This window comes from Scylla paramamosain, chromosome 34, assembly GCF_035594125.1.
Source record: "Scylla paramamosain isolate STU-SP2022 chromosome 34, ASM3559412v1, whole genome shotgun sequence".
Lineage (NCBI taxonomy): Eukaryota > Metazoa > Arthropoda > Malacostraca > Decapoda > Portunidae > Scylla > Scylla paramamosain.
Genome location: NC_087184.1, coordinates 9563549 through 9575219, shown reverse-complemented (window position 1 = coordinate 9575219; position 11671 = coordinate 9563549). Strand labels below are relative to the sequence as shown.

Genomic DNA, 11671 nt, shown 5'->3' with positions numbered 1-11671 from the left:
GAGGAGGAGGAGGAGGAGGAGGAGGAGGAGGAAATAGAAACAGAAGACGAGGAAGAGTAAAGGAATAAATAACTGGCTAAGGAAGAAGAAAAGAGTGGAAGAGGAAAAAGAAGAGAAAAAGGAAATGACAGAAAAAGGAGTAGAAAGAAGACCAGCAGAAGAGAAGTAAAAGAGAGTGAAAAAAGAGTAAAAGTGCTAAAAAGAGGAGGAAGAAAAGGTGGAAGAAGAGAAAAAAATGCTAAGAGGAGGAATGAGAGAAAAAGGGGATGGGAGAAGACAAGGAGCAAAAGGAGGAGGAGTAAGGGTAAGGAACAGGAGGAGGCGGCGGAGTAGGATCGGGAGAGTTCGTGCGTCCACTATTTGCTGTGAGGACATAAAGTGGACCCAGCCATGTCCTGTCTCGCCTCACCTGCTCTAAAAAATACGTAATTATCTCGATGTAGGCCAAGAGGTACTGCAACAACAACAACAACAACTACTACTACTACTATTATAATATTTTTTATTCGTATTGGTTGTGGGAAAGAAATAGAAACAAAAAGCAGCAGTGAAAATATTAAGCAAACAAATACCACTAAACACCAATGAATAGATATTGTGTGTGTGTGTGTGTGTGTGTGTGTGTGTGTGTGTGTGTGTGTGTGTGTGTGTGTGTGTGTGTGTGTGTGTGTGTGTGACGTCAAACGTTTTCTTTTCTGCTCCTGACTTACTTGGACATAATTCTGGTTCCCTCATGTTTAAGTGATCCAAATTAGCGTTACATTTCCTGAACTCTTGGCTAACAAAGAACGAAAGTAGTCGTTCATCCTTTGTGGAGTTATTTCTAGAGCGCACACATCCACCCACACACATTCTAGGAATAATGTATTGACCGACAGAAATATTCATTGGTTTTAAGAAAAAAATTCAGTTGATGAATGACATACTCTGTTAATGACCACGAAGCAGCCCGGTGTGAGGCAGCAAGGAAGGACACGAGCCAAGCACCGCGGCGAAGGAAAAGAGGGATCTCTGCCACCAGCTGGGGAGCGACAGGTTGGCGTTGGTCTTTCTGCTTTAGATGATCATTTCATGCGAAGGGCACGCTGCAAGGCACCAGCAGCTGCCGTGAGAAAGATGATGACCGAGGCTTGGCCGCCTCGCACCGAGACTGCCCTGTGGCAGCCCAGCCGCGGCATCCTGCAGGACGCCCGTTTGGCCCGCGCCTCAGTGCATGTGTATGGGTGCGACGAGCGGTCCCTCGCCATCATGTGGGAGGCAGCAGGCGGCGCCCTCCACGCACCAAGGCGCCGAGAGGGCATCCAGCGGAGGGCGAGATAACAACTGAGATTCGCAGTGAGACTCGCATCCAATTTTAACTCAAACCCGTTGAGTGGTGATGACAGCATGATTCATTTAACTCATCTGAGTAACCGTAGAAACTTCATCAAGTACAGACTCTTAAAGGCTTCAACCACTCCATCCTTTTTTTGTCCATGTGTCTTTCATTTTTATTTTTCAACGCGAAACCTCGCAGAAGTGAAAGAGTGAACGAAGGAATCTTTCGCTCAAACAAACAGGAGGATTCTTTCACTTCCCACCAAAGAGGACTCACCCACTCACGGAGAAAGGTTACCCACTACTCCCTTTACCCCAAACACTCGCTCACTCAATGAAGGTTAATACAAGACAACCCATGAAACCCATTGCATCACCTGCATCTATAGTAACGGATAGAAACAACTCCCTCGTGACGGGTCTTATTACTTTTCTATAACACTTTCCCATGATGACACTGGCTACCTTGGTGTCTGGCGCTGCATTAAAAATCAGGCAACAGTCAATAAGCAGCAGGCAGGTGAACACTGACACCTGGACACACTCAAGTGGGAGCCAACAGGCGCCACCTGGCTCACCTCAATTCTCATGAAGTTCCTGGAAGTTTTGTGAGATTTTTTTTCTTTACTATTGATTTACTGCATCGGTAAACACTTGCACCGGCGCTGTCTGTCACGCATGAGTCTTTATGAACGTTTTCCCATTTGTTTCCTCCTTCAGTGTAACGTCTCCTTCGATTTATTAATGGCGATTATGCATGATTCATGTCTTCCAAGTTGTTAATATTGCTTATGTAAGTTGTATAAGTTGTATATAATATTCCTTTTGAATAAATCTCTAGATCGATTTTCTTTTTCTTCACATTCCTCTTTACTGGGTCACGGTCCCTTAGAAATATTGGGAAGAAAAATCCTTCTTCAATCTCTTCATACTTTTCTGTTTTAAAACTACCTCCTCTGAAATACTAAAGTGATAAACTCCTCGTGTGATTTATAATGTTAATAAACGCTAAGAAAGAAAATTTCTTTTTAGTGTTACGACACATTAATGGACATGAGCGTAGCTAGATTGACAAGAAAGACAAACAAATAGTTATAATTAGAGAAAATTAAATTAAAAAGGAGACTGCTAAAAATTTCTTCACAAATAACATTGCTGATGACGGAACACAAACAGGAAGAGCGAGTAAGGACAGACATTCGACAGTTTCAAGAGGAAGTTGGTAAATTTCAAGCGTTCATGAGCTGCTCTGTGTGGGTTCACTGACCCTTTACAGGCTCCTTGTTTTCTTATGTTTATATGTTTTTTTTTCTTTAGCTATCGATTTATGTCTTCTTCATGAACTTTTATGTATTGCGGTTTTACTTGCTTACTTTTTATTCTTATGTAGTTAGCCAATAGTTGACGTGTTTCAAGTTTTGCTTCATTTATTAGTTTTCAAGTCTTACCTTCTTTTTCTTCTTCTCAAACAAAATAGTCTCATGTTTTCGTGTATTAAACTTTTGTTATTTATTACCTTCATTTCTTCTTTCCCAATCATTTGCTCATTTCATGTTCTAATGTATTGCCTTAGTATTTCATAGATTATATTTCAATCTTCCTTCTGTACCTGACCGTCCACACATTTCATTTCACACATACAACGTACAGGTCTTAATAATCCACCGATCCACCTCGCGTCTCCTTCTGGGATTTTGAAGTTTACATTCCAATGAAGACGATTACAAAACAAATAGAAAAAAAAGACATTTAATTTAACGGCATTTAATTTGACATTTGCAAAGTAACCGGAGGCAGGGAACACTCTCTCTCTCTCTCCCTCTCTCTCTCTCTCTTTTTCGCTGAATACCACGCGTGACGTCAGACAAGGAGCAGCGAAGGCCTCTTTGCATATTTCATTGAGCGCCCGCGTCCCTTACAGGCTGCCTCTCGTAACCGTCCTTGATGATGTACACAAACCCAATGGGTACGTGAAGGACGAAACAGAAGGAGGAGGAGGAGGAGGAGGAGGAGGAGGAGGAGGAGGAGGAGGAGGAGGAGGAGGAGGAGGAGGAGGATGGATAGAAAAATAAGTAATGAATTGAGATAACTCCCACGTGACAGCTCTTAATATTTTCTATTATAATTTCTCATGATGACACTGACGACCTGAGCTGTGTGTGTGTGTGTGTGTGTGTGTGTGTGTGTGTGTGTGTGTGTGTGTGTGTGTGTGTGTGTGTGTGTGTGTGTGTGTGTGTGCATACTTGTACATAACAAAGTACAGTTATTATTACAAGAATGGTGAAATTAGGTGACGTAACCCAATCAATATCGCTGTGTGCTCTTTATGTAAGGAACGAACGCAAAGGTCAGTCCGGGAAAAATAAAGGGAGAGAGGAGAGAAAAAAAAGTACAGCCATCGATAGAATGAATAATGGATAGACACAGGAATTATTCAAGAGGAATTATTCAAGAGGAAGACAGTGTTTGCTGCTACTAAATGAGAAGGAAAGTGCACGAAAGAAAAGGTTCATCCACTGTGAAAAATCGATAACAGGCATGTGAGTAAAAATGTAAGACTTGATTGACCATAACTGGGTGAGGATAGATAGACTGACTGATGTTTTAGCGCCGCAACAATGAGGCTGCCCGATGTCCTCAGGCGAGAAGGAAAGTTCAACAGTGTATAATGGATAAGATAGACCAAGAACGGGAACAGGAAAGGTCAAGATGGAGTATCTGTGTTACATAAGAGAGAGAGAGAGAGAGAGAGAGAGAGAGAGAGAGAGAGAGAGAGAGAGAGAGAGAGAGAGAGAGAGAGAGAGAGAGAGAGAGAGAGAGAGAGAGAGAGAGAGAGAGAGAGAGAGAGAGAGAGAGAGAGAGAGAATCGAAACACGCACAATACCTGAGTTTAAGGCATAACTGTAGAAAAAAAAATAAATAGAAAGAAAGTAAAAAGGAAGCCATACATGTCTCCAATTATTCTCTGTCAAAATATATTCCTGGAGAAAAATGCTTGACTTTAACAAATGGTACAAAAAGTGTAAAAAGTTGTTAAAAAGTAAAAAAAAAAAAAAAAGAAAGCCACATAAAAATAAAAATATAAGTAAAACTATAAGTATAAGAAGGGTAAATGTAAAAAAAAAAAAAAAAAACATGAAAAGGTGGGTATAAAATGTATATGAGTAGATGTATGAAAAACTAAGGTATAAAGTATGAAAAACTATAGACAAGCTCGAAAGAAAAACAAATATACATATGCCTTTTTTTTCACTGAAAATGATGCACACAAGTTAACAGATTATAGACACAAAATAAAATAAAACTAAAAAAGACAACATATATGTGCTTTTCATTAGTCATCAGTGTCATCAGTGAGTGAGTGAGTAGTGACGTGTGTGTGAGGTAGTGAGGTGGTGCTGACGTCACTTTCCAATAGTTCACCTTCCACATATTGATCAGCATAACTCGCACTGGACACAGGACACGCCCCGCCACATGTTTGTCGAGGACACGCCACTGATGGACTGACGGCCGCCCTGGAACACCGCGGGAAATTAACAACAAACACACGCATACCACGCGCAACACACAAGTACTCCGGTAATTTCACCATGCCAATAGGTCTAAAAAACATAAATAAATGAATAAATAAATGAATAAATGAATAAATAAAAAAATGTAAAAACTTTTTTTTTTTTTACAGATTTTAAAATTTTTGGATACACGTGAATATTTCAGTCTTGAATTTGAAATTACAATTTTCTGGTGAAAATTAAGTGAGAATGATGCATTTCTTTTCATAATTTTACAGTTCAAGGTTAATTCTTAGGTTGCTCAGTGATAATTAAGTAAAAATAATGCCTTGTATCGTTATATACCGTTGCAGAGTTTAAGTATTCAAGTGGCAATTCTGTTTTTCTTTTGATAATTTGAGTTTAAAGTTTATTTCTCAAGTTTATTGGTGATAAAGAAATATGAATATTGCAGTTCTCTTTACTATTTTAAATTTACTGTTTAATTGTTAAGATTCTTCTAGAAAATTAGTCATGAATTAACAATTAACATTCACCATTTTAAAATTTAAACTTAATTCAAAACTTCCTTCGTGATAAGCAGCCGTTACTCTTGTGGATCCACCATTCATAGCTTGCTGACCTTGTGTTAAACTCTTTCCTAATTTTACTATAGATATCTTAAGCAACTGAATTAAGACACACACACACACACACACACACACACACACACACACACACACAAAGAATGCAAAAAAAATTACCGAAAAGTTGAGATGACCCTATTATTCGAAATGTTTAGTTTCATTTTCTAACTAACAATACTCTGAGCGATTGAAAACGAATGGAAATAACGAAAATCACTGCACGAATTTGAAAACAAGTGGAAAAGGAGGTCACAAAAAAACAGCGCCCTTTGTACATTCTTAAGTTGACTCGATAATCATTAAAAAATTATAGCTCTTGAAAATGAGGATGCTTGACAAAAAAGTAAAATATATCGAAGCTTATTATCGTCTCCATCATAGCATGCAATTACATCAAGACAATACATGGAATAATGGTGTCTTCTTTTCTTGATTTATTTTTGAACGTGTAAGGAAGCAGGATGGGGAGGCGGGGGCGGGGGAAGACACACGAAAACGATATGGGAGAAGTGGAAGGTTAAAAAAATCAACAGTGGGGGAAGAAGAAAGCGAAAACTACGAGGACGAGGAAACCGAAGAAAAGAAATAGGAAACAGTGGAATGAAAAGAAGGAAGAATAAAGGAAGAGAAGAGGAAATAGAGGAAGAGTGAGGAAAGGGGAAAAGTTCAAAGAGGAGGAGGAGGAGGAGGAGGAGGAGGAGGAGGAGGAGGAGGAGGAGGAGGAGGAGGAGGAGGAGGAGGAGGAGGAAGAGGAAGAGGAAGAGGAAGAGGAAGAGGAGGAGGAGGAGAAGGAGGAGGAATAAAAGAATGGAGAATAGAGAGAAAAAAACTATATATGAGTAGAAAAAAAAACACAGAAAAGGAGGAGGAAGAAGAAGAAAAACAGGAGGAGGAAGAACAAAAGGAGAAAGAAAAAAACTTAATTGCTGCTGCATAAAATCTTTGGTAAATATAAAAAAAAAAAAGTGTAAAAGAAAGAAAAAGTGTGCCAAACGGTCTGACCAATGTAGGTTGTTTCCAGACGAGACCACAGACCACTGACCCGATGGCGAGGACCTCCCTATTGGGTATTGATCGCTATCGGTGGGAAAGGTTACGAGATTCGGCACAATATCGGCTTTCTGGTCTCTCTCCTAAAACTGCCAAAATTATATCCGATTAGAGAATTTTTTTTTTTTATTTTGTCTTTCATTTTTTTAAATTTTTTTTTATTTATGCTTTGATGGATCGAGTATGAAGTGGATTATTTATGTTTTTTTTTAGTGAATAATGGTCATTTATCACGTGGTTATTATCCTACGTTAGGGAGTTAATCATCCGTTACTGGGGTGTGTGTGTGTGTGTGTGTGTGTGTGTGTGTGTGTGTGTGTGTGTGTGTGTGTGTGTGTGTGTGTGTGTGTGTGTGTGTGTGTGTAATAAGCGTGGTCATTACTGGCGCTAAATGACAGTAATTAATAATAGTTAAACAAAAAACATGCTAATTTTATCGTTGTTATTATTATTATACTTATTATTATTATATTATTATTATTATTATTATTATTATTATTATTATTATTATTATTATTGTCACTAATATTAGTACTACTACTACTACTACTACTACTACTACTACTACTATTTCTACTACTACTACTACTACTACTACTACTACTACTACTACTACTACTACTACTACTACTACTACTACTACTACTGCTGCTACTGCTACTGCTGCTACTACTACTACTACTACTACTACTACTACTACTACTACTACTACCACCACCAGGGAACAACAACAAAAGGAACATAACAATAACAATAACGATAACGCTGGTGGTGATAGTGGTGGTGGTGGTGGTGCAGTAGTTGTTAGGTTATCAAACAAGGACTGGTCAATGTTGGTTAGTGATTGTGGTGGTGTTGGTATCGGCATCAAACCTTTATAAGGATTGACCGTGATGATGGTGGTGGTGGTAGTAACGGTGATGGTGGTGGTGGTAGTAGTAATGGTGATGGTGATGGTGGTGGTGGTGGTGGTGGAAGTGGTGGCAAATACAGAACTAAGTGAGAGGAAATGAATAAAAGAGAAGAGATAATGAATAATGCACGAGAGAGAGAGAGAGAGAGATGAGGAGAGAGAGAGAGAGAGAGAGAGAGAGAGAGACGAGAGAGAGAGAGAGAGAGAGAGAGAGAGAGAGAGAGAGAATTGCCTATGTCGTTTATTTGTCCATAGTAACAGTATGTTTGCGACAAGGTGTGAGGAGGAGGAGGAGGAGGAGGAGGAGGAGGAGGAGGAGGAGGAGGAGGAGGAGGAGGAGGAGGAGGAGGAGGAGGAGGAGGAGGAGGTAAAAAAGGAATTAGGTGAAGTGAAACAAAAAAAAAAAAAAATAAATCGGTGGAATTGAGTATAAAGAAAAATAAGGAGAGAGAGAGAGAGAGAGAGAGAGAGAGAGAAGAGGAGGAAGAGAGAAGAGAGAGAGAGAGAGAGGAGAGAGAGAGAGAGAGAGAGATGACGAGAGAGAGAGAGAGAGACAAGCATTCATAAAAATATCGACACCAGTAGTAATCACAATAAAATAGACGACGTACTGAACAAAAACACAACACGACACAATAAATATGTGATCAGGTAACCTTGGACACACACACACACACACACACACACACACACACACACACACACACACAGCACGAATACATTCACTAAAAATATACTTCATTGAAGAACTACCAGAATTCAATATACGAGTATATTCTCTCCCTCTCTCTCTCTCTCTCTCTCTCTCTCGCTCTCACTCTCTCCTCTCTCTCTCTCTCTCTCTCTCTCTCTCTCTCTCTCCATCCACGCAACTCCTTTCCTCCTCAGCTAGTCACAAAAACGACGCGTGGAATCGTAAAGTTTACGTGTCATTGGTAAATTCTTAATGAGGTGAACAGGTAAAGTAGGTCAGGTGAGGAAGCGAAGAGGAGAGGGTAGAGGGAGAGAGGGACAAGAGAGAAGGCCTGTGGAAATAAAAAATATAATTGCATTGTAGATCAAAGCATATGTCAGGGAGAGAGAGAGAGAGAGAGAGAGAGAGAGAGAGAGAGAGAGGAGAGAGAGAGAGAGAGAGAGAGAGACGAGAGAGAGAGAGAGAGAGAGAGAGAGAGAGAGAGAGAGAGAGAGAGAGAGAGAGACCCTGACACAGGTAAAAGACACACACACACACACACACACACACACACACACACACACACACACACACACACACACACACACACACACACACGAATAATTTACAACACTCTCACCATCACTCAACAATCGAATGACCTTTGAAATTTATGTAAGAAAACAAACTAAAAAAGAAAGACCCACTGAGATTACCAGTCCCAAAAGAGATGTCATAATACTCACTCATAAACCGGACAAATGCCTGAATATAAAACCTAACTGAAACTTCATTGAATAACCTTTGAAATAACGACACAGAAGATCAGAAAGTAACCTTATTAATACTTAACAATCTAGCAGCCCTTTGAAATAACTCCCGTGAATACCTAACAGCATACCATCACTAATGCTTAACAATTGAGTGACCTTTGAAATAACTACCACGAATACCTGAAAGCATACCATCACTACAACTTAACAAATCGAATGGCCCTTGAAATAACTAGCATTCTTCTTCTCTCAGTGCGTGGTGGCCATGGAGGGTCTGAGCTGCAGCCTGCTGAACCCCGATGACCCAGACTCAGGGGCCAAGACTTTCACCTTCGACGGCGCCTACTTCAAGGACTCAACCACTGAGGGGATCTACAATGATGTGGCCTTTCCCTTGGTGGAGGTGAGTGAGTGAGTGAGTGAGTGAGCGAGCGAGCGAGTCTTTCTCTCTATCCGTTTTCGTGTTCTTGTTCTAGTTCTTTTCTCTTGTTTTTTTTGTTCTTGTTCTTCCTGTTCTTGTTATATTCTAGTTATTCTTTTTCTTCTTGCTCTTACTTTTCTTCTTCTTGTTTTTGGTCATGTTTTCCTCCTCCTCCTCCTCCTAATCCACGTCGTCGTCCTTATAATGACAACCCACATTTCAAAGATTCCTCCCCCCCAACCTCTCTCTCTCTCTCTCTCTCTCTCTTATTGCTGTGTTTTTGCCCGCAGAGTGTCCTTGAGGGCTACAACGGCACAGTCTTCGCCTACGGACAGACGGGCTGCGGGAAGTCGTTCACACATGCAGGGTGTTCAGGACCCCCCGACGCAGCGCGGTATTATCCCCAGGTACACACGCTACGTCCATTGATGTATATAGGTAGATAGGTAGATACGGAGATAGACAGAGGTGGGTAGGTAGAGAGATAGATAGATAGATAGATAGATGGTGAGTCGGTCAGTCATTCAGTCAGTAAGCCATTTATTTTTTTATCTATTTATTTACTTTGAATAGATAGATAGATAGATGGATAGATTGATAGACAAATAGGTAGGCAGACAGACAGGTACGTAGATAGATAGATGGATAGATAAATAAACAGATAAACAGATAAAGAGATAAGTAGGTAAAGTCAATCAGCCATTTATTGACTTCTTTATTGATTTACTTATTTGTTTATTTAGTTAGTTGATTAGTTAGTTAATTAGCCAGCTAGACAGACGGCTAATTAGTTGCTTAGTAAGTCAATTAGATCATTAGATATACGAATAGATCGATAGATAGATGAAGTGATAGACATATAGATAAAAAAATAGATACCTTACTGAATACAATCTTAAAGTAAAAAAAAAAAAAATAAATAAAATAATGTACCTTTCCCCCCTCCGCTCCCACACACATACACAAGCTCTTTTTTTCTCTTTCATTATCTCATTCTTCCACTCACTCAGTCACTCGCATTCACACTAGATTACTCTTTCCTTCCCTCCCCTGCCCACCTTCCCTCCCTCCCTCCTTCCTCTACTCTCCCTATGTACAAACACGCCATCCATCACTCACTACTTCGCTTCTCTTTCTCTCCCTCCCTTCCATCATCCGCCCCTCCTTTGCCTACTCACTCATTATTCCAGGTACTAATCTCTCCCTCTTTCACGCCACCCACTCATAATAAAAACATGCCACACACACACACACACACACACACACACACACACACACACACACACACACACACACACACACACACACACACACAATTTTATTCACTTAATCACACATACTTCTCTATCCTTTCATCCACACATTCTCTCTCTCTCTCTCTCTCTCTCTCTCGCTCTCTCTCGTCTCTCTCTCTCTCTCTCTCTCTCTCTCTCTCTCTCACTCATCCATGCAATTTGTCACTCACTCCCTCACTTATTCACTCATATACTTTCCTTTTCCCTCGCTTATTCATCCATACAATCACTCACTCATCCACCCATGCAATCTATTTTCACTCATTCACCCATATAATTTACTCATACCTCAAACATTTTACTTTTCGTCATTTCGTACTTAGGTTATCTCCAAAGGGGCTTAGAGCGTATCTTCCCTCAGCCATTCTACATTTATTTCTCTTATCGTATACTCTAATTGGGCTTATACACGCAAGGCCTATGTACATCTATCCTTCCTAATCTATTCTACTTTTTCTTATCTCTTATACTGCAGCCGGCTTATCTTATCTATATCTTCAAGGCCCTTCTAACATATTCTCCCTCACCCGTTGTGCTTTTCGTTCCCTTCCCTCTGTCTTATCTCTATCTTCGTACATAGCTTCCCTCATCCACTCTAATTTTTCCTTCACTTCTACTCAACTGCAGTTATCTTTTTTCTTATCTATCTTCAGGCCCTTCTATCATATTCCCTCACCCATTGTGCTCTTCCTTCCCTTCTTTTGTCTTACTTCTTTCTTCGAGCATATTTTCCCTTCCCCACTTTACTTTTCTCTCTATCTTATCTTATCTCCAGGGCCTTCGAACACATCTTTGAGGTGATCCAGACAACGGAGAACATGAAGTTTCTGGTGCTCGCGTCCTACCTCGAGATCTATAACGAGGAGATCCCGAGACCTGTTGGGCGTGGACACCAAGAAAAGGCTGGACCTCACAGGAACACCCGGACAGAGGGGTGTACGTGCAGGGTGCGTGGTGGTGGGTTGGTGGTGGTTGGTGGCGGCAGTAGTAGTAGTAGTTGTTAAGTGTGTGTGTGTGTGTGTGTGTGTGGTGTGTGTGTGTGTGTGTGGTGTGAGTGTGTGGTGTGTGAGTGTGTGTGTGGTGATGTG

At 40.5% G+C, this 11671-nt stretch overlaps 1 protein-coding gene and 1 long non-coding RNA gene across 5 annotated transcripts in view; one reads left to right on the top strand and one right to left on the bottom strand.

Moving 5' to 3' along the window:
• LOC135090126 (uncharacterized) overlaps window positions 1–11671 on the bottom strand; it is a 204360-nt gene that overhangs the window by 14580 nt on the left and 178109 nt on the right. Inside the window, exon 5 of one of the 4 annotated variants that reach the window (XR_010261775.1) lies at window positions 4741–4835. The exons of the other annotated variants lie outside the window; for them this stretch is intronic. This is a non-coding gene — a long non-coding RNA (uncharacterized LOC135090126). The remainder of the gene's footprint in view (window positions 1–4740; window positions 4836–11671) is intronic. 4 annotated transcript variants of the gene reach the window in all.
• The window catches only part of LOC135090121 (osmotic avoidance abnormal protein 3-like), an 85664-nt gene that overhangs the window by 35411 nt on the left and 38582 nt on the right, over window positions 1–11671 (top strand). Inside the window, 6 exon segments of the mRNA XM_063986491.1 lie at window positions 9121–9270; window positions 9579–9647; window positions 9649–9695; window positions 11359–11452; window positions 11454–11495; window positions 11497–11530. Of these exon segments, the coding sequence (XP_063842561.1) occupies window positions 9121–9270; window positions 9579–9647; window positions 9649–9695; window positions 11359–11452; window positions 11454–11495; window positions 11497–11530 (436 nt within the window).